Below are 23,248 nucleotides of genomic sequence, written 5' to 3'. Positions count from 1 at the left end.
AATATATATATAGCCCGTGAAGAAAACAAAAGCGTGAGAGACATGAGTTGCCCTCCAATTGTCATAAATTTTATATTATTTTTCCTAGAATAATTATTTGCTTTTGATTCTTGAAACCTCATTTTCCTCAACCACCAGTCCACCACGCAAGAATAGGCATTAGCTCCCACACTACACTGATATCTCAACCTCCGCTACTAATTGAGTTGGAATGTCACTATGGGTTTTCATTGTAACAAACAACTTTGCCTCTAATCTCTCCTGCTAGCAAGTCTAACGTGAACTCCTCAAAAATTTCCTTCATTATTGAACGGAGCGTTTGCAACATTTATCTGTGTCATCTATAAGACTATCTAATCACAGAAACCTTATATATTTCCACCACTTCCTTTCCATCACTTTCTCACAAAAACCCTTGATGCCTCATGGCTTCTTTATCTTTATTCATATTTGTTACTCTAGCAATACTAGTCATCTTATTCGTTAACCCTACGTTCTCCACCTCAAGGAGAGCTCTTGAGCACAAGAAAGTGCAAACCGGTTTCCGGGTCACACTCAAACATGTTGATTCAGGTAAAAACCTCACTAAATTCGAGCGAATCCAGCGAGGAATGAAGCGAGGCCAACTCAGGTTGCAGAGGCTTAGTGCAGCCACCACAGCCTCATCAGATGCTGCACAAGTTGAAGCACCAATACATGCAGGCACTGGTGAGTTTCTGATGAACTTAGCTATTGGTACACCACCGGAGAGCTTCTCAGCAATCCTAGACACCGGCAGTGATTTGATATGGACTCAATGCAAGCCTTGTACACAGTGTTATGACCAGCCCACACCAATTTTCGATCCCAAAAAATCATCTTCTTTCTCTAAGTTATCCTGTAACAGCCAGTTATGTTCAGCACTACCCGCCTCAACGTGTGCTAGTGATGGTTGTGAGTATATCTATCAATATGGTGATTATTCTGTGACACAAGGCATTTTGGCTAGCGAGACCTTCACGTTTGGTGACAAGGTTTCAATTCCCAACGTTGGGTTCGGTTGTGGGAGTGACAATGAGGGAGATGGGTTCAGCCAAGGTTCAGGCTTGGTGGGTCTTGGACGTGGACCCTTGTCATTGGTTTCACAACTTGAGGAACCCAAATTTTCTTATTGTTTAACTTCCATTGATGACTCAAAAACTAGTTCACTTTTTTTGGGGTCTCTAGCAAGTGTGAATAGCACACAAAAAAAATCAATCACCACAACCACTTTAACCAAAAATCCATCTCAGCCATCTTTTTATTATCTTTCTCTTGAAGGGATCTCTGTTGGTGGCACTCGCTTGGACATTGATAAATCCACTTTTGAGGTACAAGATGATGGAAGTGGTGGCCTAATCATAGACTCTGGCACAACCCTTACTTATATTGATGGTCATGCTTTTGATGCACTCAAAAAAGAATTCATTGCTCAGACTAAACTTCCTGTGGATACTTCGGGTGTCTCTGGCCTTGATCTTTGCTTTACATCTCCTTCTGACACAAGTGATGTAGAGGTTCCAAAATTGATTTTCCATTTCAATGGTGGTGATTTGGATTTGCCTGCAGAAAACTATGTGGTTATTGATTCAAGTTCCGGATTGCTTTGCTTGGCCTTAGGGAGCTCAGGAAACTCAGGCATGTCAATCTTTGGGAATATTCAGCAGCAGAACTATTTGGTAATCCATGATCTTGCCAAGGAAACCTTGTCGTTCATTCCTAAGCAATGTGATGAGTTGTGAATCACTTGTTTAATCGCATTGTATTACCTGTGTTTCTTTGTGTGTTTTCAATGAGATTGTTATGATATATCTTCTTAGTGTAGTTACTATAGTAGATTATATTGCTATAATAAAATGACCATTTTATCTCCAAATCTAATGGGATAATTGATCTTGGTGCTGGTTTGGTATAGCATTTTAAAAATGGCATTTTCTCAAAATATAAACATCACTTGTTTTTTTTAGGTATAACCTTTAAAAATTATAGGATCACAAGTTCACAACTTATTACACAAATTTAGGCATAATTTCCTATATGGCTGAATGTGATTAGTAGTAAAGAAAAAATAATAAATAATTAATTTACGTGAAAGTGACATGCAATCAATTAATTATAACAAAATGTGTGTGGAGTGGACTAAGTTGTCATACTATATAGCTACTAGCTAGAATTATTATTATTTTTTTTTTTTTTGAGGAACTACTAGCTAGAATTATTGATAATTTTTTTTTTGAGAATATATTGAAAAACCTTTTTAAACATTCTATTTTCAAAAAGATGAGAAAATAAAATATATCATACGGAACTAGTCCTATTTTTAATTTAAAACCTCATCATTAAAGTTTTTTTTCTCCTCCATAAAGTGAATGAGTTATTGTTAAATCTATATATTGGGAATTAATGGGATATGTAGCATAGGAATAGGCACATAGGTGACGTGCCCCGTTGATCACAATGTATGTCTTTGTGAATTATAAAAACAAAAACAAAAAAAAAGATGTGTCTTTGTGTGATTACATTGCGTCCTGAGTTATTGCAGAAAAGTACAACGGTTGCTCAACATCCCTTTTTTTAAAAAATATATTAATAATAATAATATAAAATAAAATAAGAAAAAGAAAAAGGGAGAAGGAAAAAACATACGACTATATAATGGAGTATGGAGTGCCTTTGTTATCACTCAAATGACAAAAGAAGGGACATTCTTTTTCGTCAAGAGCCGTGCAAGCAATCACACTATCACACAAATGAGTCCATTTTGTATTATTATTATTTTTTTATTCTTCCAAGTACCATTTCAGATTAGATGTTTCTTTTCCATAAACGCTAACTTAAATATTTCGTATATCAAAAAAAAAAAAAAAAACTTAAATATTTCGTGGTCTCTCCATCCTAGAATTACTTTTTTTTTTTTTTTGAAAGGGTCCTAGAATTACTTTAAGCAAGCTGTTTTTCCATTTTCAATATAAAATTTGTACCCAAAAAAAAAACTTGATTTAACTTTCAAAAGTACTAAATCGATAGTTCTTGTCATGACCATGGACGTCAGTATTAATTGTTTAGGGAAAAATTGCATTTTTTTTTCCCGTGCAATTGCATTTTTTCATTCCCTCCACCAATATCTTCAATCTAATTAATAGAAAAAACATTCTGTCTGAACCCACTAGTTAATGACCTTAACATTCTCTAATACTAAAAAAAAAAACACTTCGAATACACAATGATGACCTTTTAAATTGTGCATATAATATGTTTGTGCATGTGATGTGTTTGTTATTAAATGGTATTATAAAGTCATTAACATTTTTCTTAAAAACAAAGTAATTAACATGTTGACCTTAATACATCTTTCAAAAAATTATGAATTATAATTAACTGAAAATACTAATAGGGGAAGATATTATACCATCCTCATGGTGGATAACATTACTTGTCCACCATTCCGCTAAAAGACTTTTACATATTTAAAATTACTAAGTCAATTGTTGATAAAAAAAAATTAAACAGAAATTGATAATTGACTTAGCAATTTTAAACATGTGGAAATCGTTTTATAATAGAAGTGACCATAAGAACTCTCCTCGTGTAGGAGCTCTTCCTCTCATGTAGGAGCTCTTCCTCTCGTGTAAATGAGCTATTCCTCCCTAGGTTTATCTTAGGGTTTCAAGCCATCAACCTCCCCTCTCTCTCTTCCTTTCCTCTCTCCTTCACAACTCCATCGAATCTGCAACGCTCTTTACAGGTTGATTAGTATTATTTAACAGTAGTGATCATGGCCGAAGATGTCATTAATAGAATGGTGAATATGAAGTTGCAGATTAAACAGAAATTGATAATTGACTTAGCAATTTTAAACATGTGGAAGTTGTTTTATAATATAAGTGACCATAAGAACTCTCCTCGTGTAGGAGCTCTTCCTCTCGTGTAAATGAGCTATTCCTCCCTAGGTTTATCTTAGGGTTTCAAGCCATCAACCTCCCCTCTCTCTCTTCCTTTCCTCTCTCCTTCACAACTCCATCGAATCTGCAACGCTCTTTACAGGTTGATTAGTATTATTTAACAGTAGTGATCATGGCCGAAGATGTCATTAATAGAATGGTGAATATGAAGTTGCAGATTAAACAGAAATTGATAATTGACTTAGCAATTTTAAACATGTGGAAGTTGTTTTATAATATAAGTGACCATAAGAACTCTCCTCGTGTAGGAGCTCTTCCTCTCGTGTAAATGAGCTATTCCTCCCTAGGTTTATCTTAGGGTTTCAAGCCATCAACCTCCCCTCTCTCTCTTCCTTTCCTCTCTCCTTCACAACTCCATCGAATCTGCAACGCTCCTTACAAGTTGATTAGTATTATTTGACAGTAGTGATCATGGCTGAAGATGTCATTAATAGAATGGTGAATATGAAGTTGACATCTGAAAAGGAAGAAAATATACAGGTCTCAGAAGAGAGTAGAACTGATGAGATCAATAGTTGTGTTAAGTTTGATAAGGATGTTTCTAAAGTGTAAACCTTTTAATCAGAAGGTAGCAAAAAATAATCTTCAAAAAGCATGGGGTCTAGACAATAAGCTGTAGATTTCTGAGGTGGGATCCAACCTTTTTCAATTTAAATTTCAATCTGAATATGAGCTGGACCGGGTTCTTAAAGGTGGGCCGTGGACCTTTGATAACCAACTCTTGATGCTTACTCATTGGAGAAAAGGGATGAGTGCAAATTATGTAGTCCGGGAGCATGCATCTTTATAGGTGCAGATATGGGGTGTGCCATTTGATATGATGTCCCCAAAGGTGGCAGTAGAGATAGGTAAGAAGATGCGAGAGGTAGAGGATGTAGAACATCGACGATGGACAGATAATCAAAAAAATCTCCTACGAGTAGTTGCTTTACCGATCTCAAAACCTCTTCGTAGGGGTGGCTTTCTGATGGGATTGAATGGGAATCGACATTGGGTTGATTACAAGTATGAAAGATTACCAGTCTTCTGCCATTATTGCGGTATCCTAGGGCATGACATCCGGCACTGCCCATTGCATTTTGCAGAATCCAAAAAAACTTCGTCAGTTGAATATCAGTATGGAAACTGGTTGAAAGTAGTAAATGGTCGAAGTAAATCTCCACCACGCCAGCGTAATGCTACTTCGTCAGGGGAGGCACCATTGGATAAAGATGATAATACAGTGGTAGGGAGCAGTGGGGTGCAAGCTGTGGAGGCGGTGGCTGCTAGAGTTTCATCCGTCAACGATAACCAATCTTCCCGTTATGGCAAGGGTGAAATGAATGGGATGGCCCACAAATTCAGGCGGAAATATTTTCGGTGTCATTATTAGAGGATCATGTGCCGTTATTAGTGCCAGGAGGAGATTCAGGTGCACTCCAAAGATGGGCCGAAAATAGATAATAAGGAATTGGGCGAGGTCAAGACACAACCCGATAGAATAAAAAGGACGTGGATAAGACTTAATAGAATGAAATTTGAGCCTTCAGAGGGGAATTCGACCACTAATATAACTAAGTTGGGTAAGAGACAAATGAGAGACATTTTGGAGGAGAACTGTGAGGCAGGGTCTACAACGTTACACCAGAAATGATCTTAAGTAAGGAGTGGAGATGGTTTTTCTGAGTCTTTATCGGCGGGGGTGGAGGATCACCCTTGCTGGAAGCCATGAAAATTCTAAGTTGGAACTGCCAAGGACTTGGGAACCCTTGGACAGTTCGAAACATTCGCAAGATCATAAAGGATTAAGCTCCCTCAATATGTTTTCTTATGGAAACCAGATTGGACAAAGAGAGTCTAAACCAATGGCGTAAGGAATTACTATATAAAAATAGATTTGTTGTTTAAAAACTAGGCCTGTGTGGCGGGCTCATGCTGATGTGGAAGGAAGACGTGAGCTTGGATGTTTTTAAGTATTTGGAGAATCAAGTTTCAGCGATGGTGACCGAGAGTGATGGCTTTCAGTGGGTGTTAATAGGATTTTACAGGTGGCCAGAGACACATGACCGATATAAATCATGGGCTCTTCTCACTCATATTTCTTCCCTGGTGGATGGAGCTTGGACGTGTATCGACGACTTCAACGAAATGTTAAGTTTGTCGAAAAAGCTCAGTCGCAGACCAACTCCTTCAAGGCAATTGGATGCTTTTCATGAAGCGTTGGAACATTACAATCTAGTTGATCTTGGGTTCATCGGCTATCAGTATACTTGGAACAACCAATGACCAGGGGATGCCAACACCAAGGAACGGCTGGACAGAGCGGTGGCAAATGAGGTTTGGAGGTCAAAATTTCCTAGAACAACTGTCACGCATATTATCTCCTATACATTGGACCATCTACCTCTAATACTTCAAAACCATGAATCACCAAAAATGTTAAGTAAGGGGCAACGTGGGTTCAAGTTTAAAGAAGCTTGGCTATTATGGGATGATTGTGAGACGGTAATCAAAGAAGCTTGGGAGATCAGCCAAATGGGTGAGTCGGCCTTGGAAACTGTCAAGAAGAAAATAAGTGGGTGTGCCTCGGAGTTGAAGGTATGGGGTGCCACAAAAACACAACCAGGTACGAAGGAGATAAAAGGCTTGCAAAAACGAATAGAGGAGTTAAATTGTGCCCCATCGTCACAATAGAATAGAGAGGAGTTTATTAAGGTCAGTAAGGAGCTGGATGAATGACTTAGAAGACAAGAAATATATTGGGCACAAAGATCACAGGTCAACTGGATTAAACATGGAGACAAAAACACTAAATTCTTTCACATGAAGGCATCCCAACGAAGACAAAGAAATCTCATCCAAGGAATAATGGACCCACAAGGCAGATGGCTAAAGGATTATGAAGAGGTGGCAGAAGTAGCTGTACAATACTTTAATGATATATTCTCTTTGGGCCCGTGTACCCGAGTTGATGAATGTTTAGAAGCAGTACCACAAAAGGTGACGCTTGACATGCAACAATTTCTGTCCATTGAGTTTAATGCAGATGAAATAAAAACAGCTTTGTTTCAAATGGGACCCACAAAGGCACCTGGACCAGATGGTATGTATGCCATTTTTTATCAGAAATTATGGTATATTGTTGGTGATACTGTTATGTCTATAGCTCTTGACTTTCTTAACTCTGGTCATATGTTACCTACTCTTAACCATACTCATATTGTTCTTATTCCAAAAGTAAAAAATCATGTTAAGATGTTTGATTTTAGACCTATTAGCCTTTGTAATGTTATTTACAAGATTATTGCAAAAGTGCTGGCTAACAAGTTAAAACAGGTTCTGCCCCAAATAATAGCCCCAGCTCAAAGTGCTTTTGTTCCAGGAAGATTGATTATAGATAATGTTCTAGTGGCATATGAAGCTTTACACACGATGCATGGTAGGAAAAAAGGTAAAACAGGGTCATTGGCTTTGAAGCTAGATGTGAGCAAAGCTTATAACAGGGTGGAATGGAACTTTTTATGGCAAATCATGCTTAAAATGGGTTTTCCTGGAGTCTGGATGGACAGGGTGAAGAGTTATGTTTCCTCTACCTCCCTTTCCATCTTGATTAATGGTAAACCCTATGGCATGATTAATCCTATTGGAGGACTCCAGTAGGGAGACCCTCTATCACCTTATCTATTTCTTTTATGTACAAAGGGTTTTACATCTCTTTTGCAAAAAGCAGAAAGGGCAATATCAACGATGTATCTATTTGCAAGAGTGCCCCCAAAAATCTCCCACCTCTTGTTTGCTGATGACTCACTTTTATTCTACCAAGCATCAGAAAGGGAGGCACAGGAAACCTTGAAGGTATTGAAACTATATGCAAAAGCATCAGATCAATGTCTTAATATGGAGAAGTCTTCTGTCTACTTTAGTAGTAATACCTCACATCAAAAAAGGGAGTTGATCAAGGCAGTGTTAGGGGTGAAGGAAGTGGAAAGATTTGAATCCTATCTAGATTTGCCAACATTGGTGGGACGAAGGAAATATCACAGCTTTTTGTTCCTTAAAGATAGAGTGTGGAAAAAGCTTCAAGGGTGGAAAAGGAAAACTTTATCAAGAGCAGGAAGTAAATTCTAAATTCCAACATATACTATGGGGGTATTTCAATTACCAATCAAGTTATATGAAGAACTCCAATCAATGTGTGCTCAGTATTGGTGGGGGTAGAGGGTTAATGAGAGGAAAATTCATTGGTTAAGTTGGGACAAACTGTCGAGGCCACAATCAGAAGGTGGAATGGGATTCAAGGACCTCTGACAATTTAATCTAGCAATGCTTACAAAACAAGGCTAGAGATTGATGCAAGATGAAGGGGCGTTGCTTTTTAAGTGCCTAAAAGCTCGATATTTCCCATGATGCCATTTTTTGGAGGCTTGTGATTCACCTACTAGCTCTTACACATGGAAAAGCATCATGGTTGCCAAACCAATTCTACAAAGGGGGTTCTGTTGGAGGGTTGGAAACGAGGAGGATATCCGAATTCTTAAGGACTCTTGGCTTTCAAACTCACCCACAAATAAAGTACTACACCAGGTCCAAAATATTGAGGAAGGGATGAAGGTAGCTGAGCTGATAGACCCAATTTATAGGTGGTGGGATAGAGACCTTATCTTGCGGAGTTTCTACAGAGTAGAGGTTGACGCCATCTTACGTATACCCCTTAACCACAGGTACACTTCAGACACATTGATGTGGATAGCTGAAAAATCTGGTGAATATTCAGTGAGGACGGGGTACCATATGGCACGAAGGTTGTCCAAGGAGCAAGATTGGGTTGAATGCTCTAAGGGTGCAGTGGGAGGAGGTGTGTGGAAAACTCTTTGGAAGCTAAAGGTGCCAAACAAAATCAAGGTCTTTGGTTGGCGAGCCCGCTGCAACATCTTGCCAACACGTGTAAACCTATTAAAGAAGAGGATAATGGAGGACAACAGATGTGAAGGTTGCAAGACTCAACCTGAAACTGGAGTTCATGCCTTGTGGAATTGCGGAGTGGCACAGGACATTTAGGTAGTTGTTCCGCACGTCTATAGAAGTGTTGTGAGGGTCATGATGATATGGTTCAGTTAATGGAAGATTTAATCACTAAACTGTCCACCAATGAGCTAGAGCTGTTTCTTGTCCAAGCTTGTTTCATATGGCACCAACGAAATGCTATGATCCGAGGGAAGAAGGTTCAGGGACCTAGAATCTTAAACAAAAGAGCTGAGGATTACTTGGAAGAGTACAGCTGAGCTCAAACCTGCTTATCCTCATACTCATCCATACAAAACCCGTGCAGGTGGAGAGCCCCACCATCATCTCGATTTAAACTTAATTTCGACGCTGCAATATTCAAGGAGGACGAAGCGACTAGAATGGGAGCTATTATACGTAATGACTAAGGAGAACTGATGGCATCATTATTAGCTAAAGGACCGCCAGTGACATGTAGTGAGGAAGCAGAGATTCTAGCCTGTCGTCGCGCCGTTGAGTTTGCTATGGAATGTGGTTTTTCGAAGCTGGTGGTTGAAGGTGATAATCAAATGGTCATGTCGGCGCTGGAGATGAGGAAAAGCCTTTCGTCTCGGGTGGGCCATATTTTGCAGGATGTGCTTTGTCTGCTCAATTGTCTTCGATGGTTGCAAGTACAATGTATAAGGAGGAGTGCAAATACAGTAGCCCATGCATTAGCTAGGCATGCCAAGAATGTAACACATGAACTTATCTGGATGGAGGATTCCCCTACCCCTGCAATTGAAGCATTGTATCTTGATTCCACTTCTATTTAATGAATTTTGAGGATGTTTTTCTCTTAATATATATATATGTGTGGAAGTCTTTTAGTAAAATGGTGGAGAAGTTATTAAGTTATGTTTCTTGATTAAGTCATAAATTGCACCGATACAATTCTGATTTGCATTAAAATTCTATCTATTTTTCAAATAAGAAAAGCATGTAAGAATGCTTTAGAAACATTATTCTCCTTCGTTTTTCACGACTTTCATGCCAATTTTGGGTTGTAAGTTGTAACCGATAAGATGTTTTGAATACACGATTCACCTTTAAAAAAAGCTAATAACAAAAAGCCTTTATAAAGACGAAAAATCCTCCCTTTTTTTTTTTTCATTTCTTGTGTGTGGATCGGATCGCATCTTTCTTCTTACACATTTATCATGCATGTTATGTTAATGAAAGCGTTTGAAGTGGGTTCTTCTTACTTTGTCTTGTATGGCCGCCATGTGAGTCGTGACCACTGCATAAACCGAAAATGATGTTGCACGTTACAACACTTTGCTAAAAAGTTTCCGAATTTACTTTTGACATTCGACCTTCTTCTTCTTTTTTGGTCGGTAGAAGTTCAAGCTACTTGTAAAATTAGCCCAAAGCAGATATTCTTGAAGTGGGCTTGCAATAATTTAGTTAGACTTGGGGCCTAACTCCATTATTTGTGAAACAAATTTGTTTCTTGCGTTTTGAATTTTTATCACCCAATGGTGCATCTGGATAATGGTTTTAAAAATCAGGACAGGGAACTGGATACCAATTCAGTCTGGTAAAAATGCCCAAAATTGGTGAAAACCGAGTTAAACTGGGAACTTGGGGCAAAAACGGTTTTATCCCCAATCTGATTTTTAAAACCATAATCTAGATAGTAAGATTTGAGTATGTAAAATCTAAATATTTTATTTGGATGGTCTTAAAAGATAATGAATTTGGATTTTGATGAAATCCACCAAGGACCTTTAAAATCTTTGGATTTGAAATTTTAGGCAATTCAAATTTATTGATTTAAAATCCAAATTCAAGTTTCCAAATACAACTTAAGATAATTTCAATATAAAAAAAAATAAAAAAAGCTGAAAAATAAAAAAAGAAGAAGAAGATAACACAACCCTAACTTAACCCAAACAAAATCTCGTGTTGTTACTTACAATCTATTAGGGAGAAGGGAAATAAATGGAATGGAGGGGGTTAAAATGGATTTTTTTAGGAATACTTTATCTACTCATTTGTTTGGAAATTTAGTAGAAACGAATGAAATGATAGTGAGGGAATACTCATTCTATTCCATTCCTTTATGAGCATTCTTCCCAACTCATTTTTTGTTAAGAAATGAATATGATATACATATGTAAGTCTAAATATTAACAACCTTTTTCATATATGTAGTAGGTGGAATCTGACTTCAAAAAAAAGTCGCAAAATGATTTATGCTTGTGTGCAAGTTTTTCTTTTTTATAATAGATACAATAGAATTTCAGTTTATAGAATCCATTTAATAATAATTGTTCTTTATTATAAGACCTAAACAACAATTAGTTTTTTCTTTTTTATGTAAATAGAGTTCAAATTTCATATTTCTTGTTTGACGACAAAAAACCTTACCAATGAACAAACTAAAACCTATAATTGGTCTCAAATATTTGTTTGCATGTGTGTTTGTTACTTACATTTTTTTTTTCACCTTGACATTAAATCCTGACTACGACAACTGCATAATATATATTTTAGCAATATGTATAGAATGTTTCCCATATTTTTTAAGACTACTGCATCCTTATTATTAGAAAGAAATATTGATTTTTTTTAATTAAAAAAGAAAGGGCATCCCTCTTGACTTGATAATCAAAATAAGCAGTGAATCAGATTTACATACAATGGATATGTATGGTTGATTAAGCATTTAAGCAGTCGGATATTCTGAAACAGTCATCTCTCGAATCCTGTGGTCTGTTGCTGTGGTCGGTCACGCACGCCTAATGGTTCCAAAACTTCTGGACGTCCAAATCATTACTATTTCTATAAAAAATGAAACATAGGGATCACATTTCATGAGGTATATATATTTTGATCACTTTGGGATATCCATTTTTGGTTTTTTTTTTTTTATCACATAATTAATTATGATGAAATTTAAATGTAAACCAGTCATCCAGAAAGGAAATAAAATTCACAGTGTCTTCGTAAGTCAACATTATTCTTGGCAGACACGAAAATACAGAGCCACGTATAAGATTCTCCATTGCATACCATATATTATATTTAGTATTTATGATTGGAGAGAAAGTGGGATTTGTTTTCTATAAAACTTTTGAGTGTTTTGTGGGTTTGTAGTTTACTTGGAAGACTTGGAGAGACCATTGACGTTAGTTTAAGCTTATCAAATGTGATCTTAGTGCATAAATGTGGAGACACCTACTGATGCTGAAAGACTTGACTAAACCACTAATCTTCTTATCTTTTATCAAACATACCCTTAACGCGTGATTTAGAGGAGGAGATAGGCAACTCATACAACTTTAAGTCCATGAGCTGAGGACATTCCTTTGAATATCATATATACCTCATTTACCAACGAAGGTTGGCCTAAGTGTTTTTCTCTGCTTCTCCAAAAAAAAAAAAGGTTGGCCTAAGTGGAAGGGGCTCTAGTCGCTTAAGCAAGTGGTCTCAGTTTCGAGCCCTTGAGGATGCAGCAAACTTTCTTGGGAGAGGTCTTTGCTTTGGCACCCGACAGTACCTCGAAGGATTAGTTCTAGGATAAAAACCTGGGGACACCTTGGGAAACCAAAAATATATATACCTCATTTTGTGGCAGATGGGTCCACTATTTTCTATCATTGTACCTAGCTTCTTCTTCTTCTTAAGCAAAATTCATTGTATAGTTCTGCCAAACTAAAAACTCTTATCAAATTACATGATGGATTGTGTTGCGTTATTGCTTGATAGCATGTACTTTGAAACAAGGATTATTACCTTGGAAGAAAAAGCTAAAATTATTGAAAATTTCACTACGCATTACTTACAAATTAATATGACGATAAATATAATTAGTGAACTTCAATAATTTATAAATAAATTTTTGCATTATTATTTTGTAGTTAGTGACACATTAGTTTATAAATTCTATATATTTAAATTTGTAATATATTTAACTCACTCTAATAGTTTATAAATTCTATATATTTAAATTTGTAATATATTTAACTCACTCTAATTTGAATTTTTTTTCCATTCTCAGATGAGAATCAAAGTGACTCATCCAAAGAAACCTTTTTTTTTTTTTTTTTGAAAAGATCCAAAGAAACCTATAATTTTACATAAATTATAGAATCACTTATTCAAACCGTTTATTTAAGTCTATAAAAAGTGAAGGATGATATTTTGGGAGTTATTTATTTATTTATTTATTTATTTATTTTGTTGATAGGAAGAGTTTTTGTTTTTTTTATAATTCACTTTATGTGAACAAATAATGTGCCACGTTTTATGAGTACAAACCTTATATTTATTCTTTAGTGAAAAAGCATTTACTTTGTTACTATTCCGGATATACTCTTACATAAGGGCTATCAACTTCCATGGCTAGGTCCCATTTTAAGATTCTCTTTCCTTTCCTTTACCTGCTATTTACCTAGCATAGTCAATTTGTATTGATCGATTTGACTCCATATTATGTTACCTGTTATTTACATTATACACCGTACTAATGATTTACATTGCATAATATTTAGCAAAAAGAAAAAGATGATTTGCACTCCTATATTCTTTGACCAAGTTGGATTGGTATGTATTAATCACTTCAATTCCTGCCTAGATCCTAATTCAACAGTACGTCGTCCAGTCAACAAGTAGAATTCTATATAACCAGAATTTTCATTCCCAGTCCCACTTCGAGAGGTCATACTTTTAGTTTTACCAATGACAACATTTCTGGTACACGCTAATTGTCCTTGCGGGGTACCTTAAAAATGTATCGTACTTTGGTCTTTTTCTCTTGAAGCATAATGGTGGCAGGTAATAGATCTTGTTGCGAGCTCGCAATCTTACCCAAAAATATGTTACATTGTCCATATAAACATATTATTTCCCAAGAAAATCAGACCTTTCTAGTATGAATTCATGTTGCCATTTGGACCAATATAATTCTTAGGAAAGAACACTTCGAGGAACATTCTAGTTTCCTTCTAGAGCAGCTCATTCTCGATGTATCCCTTTTGAACTAGTTAAGTTCTTTAATTATGCTGTTTTCAAACCCAAAAAAAAATCAGAAGTTTCTCTTAATTTTCTGCTTGAAATTTTTATGTTTACTTTCCTAAATAGTTTTTATAAAGAGTAATGTATTGTATACCACAAAACTTTAATAAATTCTTGAAAATTGAGGTTTTTTTTTCTTTACCCGTTATGCTGTTTTTGTATACATTTTCATTATGAGATAAAAAAATGAAACATATTAGTTATGTAGCCTTATTTGGAATTCATGTTTCAAAGACTCAAGTTCCAAAAAAGTAACTCAAGTCTCTAAGACTTAAATTTCATGGAAGTTCTTCTTATTGGAACTCGAGTCTCAAAAACTCAAGTTCCAAATGAGTCTACATAACAAGTATATTTTTCTTTCAATCAAATAACAAAAAGTTTCTAAAAACAGCATAATGGGCTAAAAAAACCCTAAAAATTGCTTCCATGCTTTAAAAATATAAAAATGACTATATTATTCCTATTGGATTTAAACCAAAGAAATTTTAGTTTTCCCAATTAATTGCCTCAAATTTATAATAACTTCTCATTTGATTTGAATGGTGGGAGAGACCTGTTAGTGCATGGGTGGTTCAAATTGATTTTAGATGGGTCTTCTCTAGGTAATTTGGGCAAAACTGGAAGTGGGGGTGTAATTAGAGATGGTGTGGCTAATATATATATATATATATATACACACACACACTTTTGTAAGAATAGACTTATATAAACTTGAAATTGGATTGTGTATGTTTGTAAATATGTTCCTATGATATAGATAAATAAAGAATAAGTTAATGAAATAGCTCATAAACAAGCTTGAGCTTGTTATAAGAAAAAAAAAAACTACGCTTATACATGTAATAAAACTAAACTTATAATATCTACTCTGCTTAGCTAGTTACAGCTCTCATTCTTTAACTCAAGATATATATATATATATATATATATATATATATATATATATATATATATATATGAACTTAATAATTTATATCAATATTTCAATTCCACATAAATAGGGGATGAGAAATCGGAGAGAATCAAGATCTGGCACAGGCAGTGTCAGGAATGAAGCGGGCCAACCTGGCCTGGCTCAGAGCAGAGAGATATACTATGGTTGGCACCGCCTGTACTTAAAAGTTAACAGGTCATGAAGTAATCATAAGATGCTGTACTCTGTATCTGAATTTAGTGCGTGATAAAAGGAGTCAACCATGAACCAATAGAGAGAGAGAGAGTTTCTATAAAATATAGTGGCCAGTAGTTTAATTTGAGTGATATATATTGGTGGATAATATTAAGCATAGGGAATGGGATATGTAGTGAATAGAGCATATTATGTTGGAGATGAACCAGAGTGCGCACCACTGGCCAATGGCAGATGAGCAATATAATGCCTTCGAAATATACAACTAGGACACCAAACAAAAAGCAAAGCAATAACACTAGGGTATGGTCCCAATTACACACCACCTTTAGTTACTAAACTCCATTCCTTGTACACTTTTGAAATCTCTCAAATCTTTGGCATGATAGGGACAAGTCCACCTTATGCCCAGCCCAGCTCTCCCTTTTACTAAGATATGAGAATCCTAATTATATTACTTGCTTTTGAGATTTTCCACCCTTTTTATTCTACCTTCCTGTTAACTTGGTACTTGTCAATGCCTTCATATACCTGCCATAACAAAAATCTTCATAATCTTTTGAATTTGGGCCATTAAACGTGGCACTTTTTGACTTTGATCAATTTCATTTTGTTTGCTAGAACATGGAAAAAGTACATAGGTATCATTGTAAGGTCGGTTGAAGGTCATAATTATACATGGCTTCAAGTTTGTCCATGACTTGAAAATCACTATCTTCACCTGCTAACTGCTAAGTCATCATGAATAAGAATTTCACATGACCAATAACTTTCATTACCTAATTGCAACTGCTATTATGTTTATAATCTCACCAAAATCCTAATCCCTAAGCATTTCCAATAAGTTTCTTTGTTAGCAAGGGTATCTCGTGAGACCGCTCTCTCATAGCATATAGGATCCATACATATTTTAAAAGAGGTTTTATGAGACCATTTCATAAGATACTTTTTTTATTAGAAGGCATACTGCACCAATATATTCCTCCAACTGTCCTAATCTTGTAAAAATTATGTCTTTGAAAGAGAAACATGTTTTGTGATCATTTGAGACATCTTCATGAAAAACAATTATCATCATTGTAAACTTCTCACTTCTTATTTATTTGAGTTGGTCACTTCGAAGACACCCGGATGGTGGGCTCAATAAATTTGAAAAGACACGTTGCAAACCCAAAGATCTCAAGCTCCATCACACATATTAGTTGTCCATAGGGTTTTCAATGTATTTCATGCGCAACAAGTAGAATAGTTTGCTTAAAACTGGGACACCACTTCCTTATATAAAAAGTTATGATTTTTGTTAGACAAACTAAATGAAACTAGACTCTCTCTCTCTCTCTCTCTCTCTCTCTCTCTCTCTCTCTCTCTCTCTCTCTCTCTCTCTCTCTCTCTCTCTCTCTCTCTCTCTCAAAAGGATTTGTATTTCCACTCAATACTATATAAGGGTCTTAGGTTTCAGTAGTGTGTAAAACATTGTTGCTACAATTGGAAATAGAAAATTACTTTTTGGGAGTCAAAGCAAAAATATTAGAATTCAAGAATAAAAAATATACTAAGTGTTCGTTTGTTCCTAGTGTTAGGTTCTAAAAAATTGGGAACTAATGTATTAGAACTTTAATATGTATATGTTGGCAAACCATGATCAGAACATTTAGTCTAGATTTAGGCTGCTCAAAGTATGTGTTTATGTAAAGTTGGAATCGAGTAATTGTAAGAAATTACTATTCAATTTCTTCAAGGCTCAATCGATCAAAAATTAGACTCGATCGATCGAAACCTATTTGAAGTATAGGGTTTTATGCTTTATGTCTCATATAAATAGAAAAACTCTAGCCACGTTTTAGAGGTTGTTGTTACTGTGTGTGTGAATTTCTTGTGAGATCTAGAGGTATTTACCTTCAGACACACTTAGGGTTATCAAGATCAAGATTGATGTCGAGAGCTTGGTAATTGTTTCAGTTGCTGTTTCAAGAGCTTAAAGAAAAACAAGTGGTATACTTGTGGATGCTGTGGATCTGAGAAAGAAGTAGTTCGTGGACTCGAAGCTGTCACGTGGTCGTGGTAGTAAGTTTTCTACTCAAGATAGTAATAGGATGTTAGTGGTCTAAGTCGCTATTGTAAAATTTCAATTCTTTCATTGTGGATCCTGTTTTACTTTAAGGATAGTTAGGTTAAATCCTTCCAAGGTTTTTTACCAGTTTGATTTTCTTGAATTATCATATCGTGTGTTATTTACTTTTCTGCACTCTTTACATGATATGATTTGTTTGCGTTAACCTAGATCTAAATAATTTATCTAAATATTCACTTGGCTAAATAACTAGATTAATCAACTGGTGTTTTAAGGGGTCTAAAACGTACACCTAGCTTATTTGATTAGCTTTTAGCTTTTATATATAGATTTGTAAAATGCCACTTTGTCAAAATGAAGGTATATTTTAATACATTTTTAGCAAAAAGTTAAATAAGTTAATGTCAAACGCACACTAAACTTAATGACACAAACTAAAAACAAAATATTTTAACAATACACTCAAGTGCTTTTTCTACTACCAAATCAATATCTTTACCTAAAATTAATATCCATTTAGTGTTAACAAAACATAAACAAAGGAAAGACATAAAACAATTAATTCTTAATACATCTGAAATCATTAATTTAAATTGAAACTCTGAAGATTTTTTAAATCCCAAAAACAATCTAAGATTGATTATGCACTAAAATTTTCTAGTAATTTCTATTTTAATACACAAAATGAAATAGCCCTCTAAAAAGGGGGGGTGGGGGGGACATCTCGCTTCTTCTTGCAAAGCCTAATTTTGAAAATATTTATTGGTAAAAAATACTCTTTTCATAATTGTAGTAAAAACTGGAAGAGTAAACCCAAGTATATTCAATTTATAAAAAAAAAAAGTTGGTAAAGTGCTGATTATCTAATCTTTACCCAAACGTTTGGCATATATAATTCAAGAAAAAAAAATGATGATATATAACCATATACACACCTCGGATTTGAAGAAAAAATCTAATATGCTATATATTGTTAATGAAAATATCAGTTTAGACATTAGACACCATATTAATTATGCAGTGGATTAATTGGTAATTAATTGATAAATATTTATCAAAAAATCAAATTTTGTGATCAAAATTATGGTGATTTGAACCACAAAATCAGCAAGTCACTAAAGTTGTAAAGCAAGATAATCACATGTACCCCAAATAAGACAATCTACTATAAAATAAAGACTTCACAATCTAGAAACTTTGTTACTTAGATTCGACATCTAGTAGATAAACTCATTGCTGCAACCCTCAACAGCTTCAAAAAGTCTAAATTCTTGTCAATGGACCCCTAACGATCAATCCATGTTGATGATCGAAACCTTTGGGCAAATCTAAGGACCCATTTTAAAGGTTTGATCACCACAATGACACACTAGGTTGGTGGACTCTGTGGTTTCAATCTTGATCACCTATTATAAGGTAGCAACTCTGCTGTAAATATCATTCTTCTAAACTCACAAGTTGAATAGATTAGTTTAGAATATCTCTTTGTACTATGTACAGCTACAACGTTTCTTAACCTTCTGAAGTTGAGTTTATAATATTACTTTTATATGTTATGTAAGTAGGGTACAAAAACCAAGGCAACCATCTTTAATTAAAAACATATCAAAGTTTGTGTTCATGAGTTTTTAATGATCAAGCCACAATAGAATAAATATCCAAAATCCTCTTTTAATAGATCGAGAAGCGACGATCACCTATCGAAACTTGATGATCGAATGATAGTCGAAATCCTAATAGAATGTCTTCTTTGAGCTACACATCTTCATACTTTGATCTTGAATATTGAGCAACACATTGTAGACTCTAATTATTAGATTGTCATGGAATTTGTCAATTTAAAACCTAAAAATTAAAAATAAAAATAAAAAAGAGGAAGCGCACAATTACAATCTCCCTCATCAATGGTCATAAAATGTTGCTGGAAGCACAAAAAATATTAAGCACCATCACAGACCAAAATCCATGACTAAATCGCAACTAAGATCTACCAAAAATTTTGCTACTTGCATTACTACACAAATCAATTCCATCTCTCCAAAACCCCCCACATATCCCATAAATAAATAAAAAACCCACATAGGCCATGTTGCCACCACCTTATAAGAGTTGTTGGTGTTTTAGAGAGAAATGAAGAGAAATAGACGGGAGTAAATTGGTGATATATCTCATGTGTCGAGCACAATCCTATATGCTAATGCCAAAAATCGTCAATGAGTCGAATAGTCCTCACGTGCCCTTGGTAACTTGCGCAACACAAATAAAAAGAAAACCTTGCAAAGAGTACCGGTGTGGTACCGGCCAAAAACCCTCTGAAGGTTAAGTTAGAAATGAGAATTTTCTATCACTCGAGACTGTCAAAGCTAGGGTATCATTCTGCGTACCTTGATTTGTGAGGATATTGAGGTTTTTATAGTAGTGTAGAGCTGACCTTAGTTTCTTGGTGGAGAGGGTATTTCCTTGTAGAGAAGGTCCTTTTCCGTATTCTATATTATGGGATCCTTTCCTTGTAAGGATTCCTTTAATTACAGTTGAACATAGAATGCAAGACATTTCCATATAAGGTTCCTTGGAGACTACTCAGGCCACGTAGGTGCCAAGTGGCTTTGCCATTTGTCTTCGTCGAGTCCATCCGCCTTAAAGAGTCCGTCCACTTTAAAGAGTCCATCCATTTCTCTACCTTCCGTTGAAGACATGATTCCGTCTATCACTTATTCGGCTATTAGACTATCCAGACCGTCTCTCTTGGCAACACCGACGGCTTATTATTAACTTTGTAAATTGAATCCGTCTGCTTTGGGATTTATCCCTATCAACTGCCCCCTCACTCCACGGGTCCGTCACTAGGTATCTCAGACGGATGCGTGGGGTGACAGTTTCACTTATGTCTTAGGGAGCCGTGTTTTGATTGACAGGTTGGTTGAGAGTCATAAATGTAGAGGGACATGTGGAAAAATTTTAGTGGCTGGTTACTCGGATCAAAGCATCGCTTCGTCTTCCGCGCCGTTTTCCCTATATATATGTCGTCTCTCTCCTTCATTTCTACTTTTCGCAACCATTTCCTAGTGTCAGAGTGCCACCGTTGTCCTTAGGAATTTGTCAGTCCATCACCTCAGCGCGTCCGCTCACCACACCACTTCCGTCCCTTTCTTGCGTCGTACACTTGTAAGCGCTCTCCCTCCCGTACTCATGCATTTTCTATTTTCTTTTTTAAGTGTTATATGCCCGTCGAGTATATAGACTTGTAGAGTCTTAGGAGTTTATCTGTCACTTGTAACTGTAATAGATTTCTAGTGAAGCGTCGAGTGAACAATCGTGTGTCCACGAAGGAGCGGGCTACGATGAGGTGTATCCGTCAAGGCAAGAAGACCCCGACGCCTCTTATTCTGAAAGAGTTCCGTCTGCCAACTCACCTTCTAAGGAAGATGATGAGGATGAGGACGTGAAAGGGTCAAAGAGTGATACAAGTGGAGACTTAGACGGCAAGGAGAACGTTGAAAACGTTGAGTCTTCTATTAACTCCGTCGTTGGCCCTGACAGTCTTAGGAAGTTCATTCTCCCCATTATGTGGATGGTCAATGATTTCAACTCGACCATTAAAAGAAAACACTTCGATAGAGATATCAGATTCCTGACGACATCCCCATCCATCTACCCTTTAAGTTTGAGAAGTACTACTACCATGGTCCTGAGGACGTCAGGGTGTATAAGCAAATGTTCAAGGCAGGGTTCAGACTGCCTTTGAGTGCTCTCCACTGTCGCTTACTTCAATACTTAGGACTAGCCGTCACTTAGATTGCTCCGAATGCTTAGAGAATCTTCCTTGGTGCAGAGGTGCTATACGGGGTTCTAAGCGAAGGGAGATGTCAACTAACCATGGAGGATTTCTTCCATTGTTACCTTCCCTCTGAGATTGTCAAGTCTAGGGGGATTTATAACTTTCTGCTGAGGAATCCATCGCTTAGGCTAGTGTACGAGACACCTGATTCTAACCGGAACTAGAAGAATTAGTATTTCTTCATCCAAGGAGACAACTGGGTGTGTCCCACTGATGAACTAGAGAACATGCCCCTTGTTGATAAAACTTGGGGCATATTACCTCCATCCAATAGGCGTCCGTTTGCTTAAGTCTTGCTCATTTATTTGTTTTTTTCCATTTTGCTTGTTAGTTTAACCACCTCTTATTGTAGCTTAGGACTGTCCAGAGGATAGTCTTTAACAGTGGAGCTTTTTGGAGAAGATCTTTAAAATTTCACTAAAAGAGAGGACGTGGAAGAAGCTCGTCACCTTGGACACCTTGTGCTGGTACTGTGAGGGTCCCGAGCCTACAACCATTGCACGCTATTACAATTCACAAGCACACCAACGTGAGTTTGTCACCTATTCTTTAATTTATTTTTTTTATAGCAATTCCTGTCTAACTCTTTCTTTCCGTCCACTTTTTTGCAGAAATGGGGGACGGTAAGAGAATGGCTTTCATTCACCAACAAGACGCCGTGTAGGCAAAGAAAAAGCTGGAAGAAGGCGTGCCCCCAAGCGGAGGGACAGGTCCCTTAAAGCAGTTCATAAAAAGGAAAATGACGGAAAAGGTTGACCGTCCTGTAAAGTAGCCAAAGGTTGATCGTCCAACCATCGGGGAGACGCCTCCGACTGCTAAGCTGCCTCCTCCACCCCATCATGGAAAAGGGAAGGGTTTAATGACGGTTAAAGGTTCCGTCGCTGAGCAGCACCCCCCTCCTCCGCGAAGATTTGCGGTATGCCATTAGTCAACTCTCGTCCATTATTAAGGACGATGATTATAAAGACTTAGGCAACCATTCAATTGAAGCCATAGGGGAGACGGGCTTCTTCATTTTGGCACAGGTGTGTAATCGTCCTCCTTCTTTTTTGTCTCTTTGTTACCCGCCCTTCTAACCTTGTCTTGGTGTTTTGTAGGGGGTACTAATGATGAAGGGCCAAATGGACCATTGCATGGCTTGAGAAGGGTTGCTTAGTAGTCTGAAAGTGAGGGTTAAGGCCGCGGAGGCGAGGCTGCATGAGCTCAAGGCTTGGAGAGAGGTGCAGATCAAGAAGCTTGACCTGACAAAGAAAGCTCTGGAGGAGTTGGAGAGACAAACGGAGGTGCTGAAAAACGTGCTTAAAGATAAGAAGGGAGAGATCTCCTCATTAAGGAAGAAAGTTCTTCAACCCAAAGAGGACGGAAAGACAGAGTTTTGTAACTCCAATGGCTTCCTTTACAAGCTCAACAGTTGTTATGTCGACGACTTCAACAAGTGCCTCCGTTAGGTCAAGGCCTTCTTCCTCGATCTGGACTTGTCTCAGATTTCTATTGACGTCGTGGCCCAAACCCCAACCAGATCCGTCGAGCCTGAAGGTATCGATAAGCTGCTCGAGGCTGTCCCAACTCTCAACGATCAAGGTGACGGGGACGCTACTCTTCAAGATGAATAGGTTAAATCCATCGAGGATGAGAACTATCCTCTTGAAGAGGTGAAGACGGCTGATCTTGAGAAGATCGTGGATGAGGAGGCCACCGTCGACCAACCTTAGGTTTTGAAGCTTTATTGTTTCTTTTTTTTTTTTTAAGCCTTAAGAGAACAATATTTATGTAATTTTCAATGTCGCCCACTTTTTTGGGTTTTGTATGTAAACATTTGCCTTCCATAGGCTTTTATTCATTATCCTTTTCATATCCATCGATTGTTTGAACATGCTTTTGTCTATATATTTCAATGGATTTCTTCGTCCATGTTAAGGTTAGGTGGGACCAAACACACCTGATCATCTGTCTATGAACTTAACAAACTTTGGGTGTTGGTTTACATCCGTCCACTGGTTGGTCTTATAACGTGAGTTGGAGTCCATTCACCATATGGACTTGGCAACTTTTTTAAACATCAATCGTACCTGTCCATTATACAGGCTGAACAGTTTAAAGGCATCCGTCTACTCATGGAGTCATCCACTCAAGGACTTGTGTAGTCTTCAAGGCATCCCTTAGGTTGCACCCGCCCATTAATGGAC

At 36.7% G+C, this 23,248-nt stretch overlaps 1 protein-coding gene across 1 annotated transcript; it reads left to right on the top strand.

Annotated features, from left to right (window-relative positions):
* The first annotated feature begins 62 nt into the window (after window positions 1–62).
* LOC142630693 (aspartic proteinase nepenthesin-1) lies at window positions 63–1,894 on the top strand. The gene has a single exon (XM_075804718.1). It carries the CDS (start codon window positions 426–428, stop codon window positions 1,758–1,760), a length of 1,335 nt encoding a protein of 444 aa, XP_075660833.1. The 5' UTR covers window positions 63–425; the 3' UTR covers window positions 1,761–1,894.
* Window positions 1,895–23,248: the final 21,354 nt, after the last annotated feature.

The sequence above is a fragment of the Castanea sativa genome, chromosome 4 (genome assembly GCF_040712315.1).
Source record: "Castanea sativa cultivar Marrone di Chiusa Pesio chromosome 4, ASM4071231v1".
NCBI lineage: Eukaryota > Viridiplantae > Streptophyta > Magnoliopsida > Fagales > Fagaceae > Castanea > Castanea sativa.
This window is presented reverse-complemented; position numbering and strand designations above follow the sequence as displayed.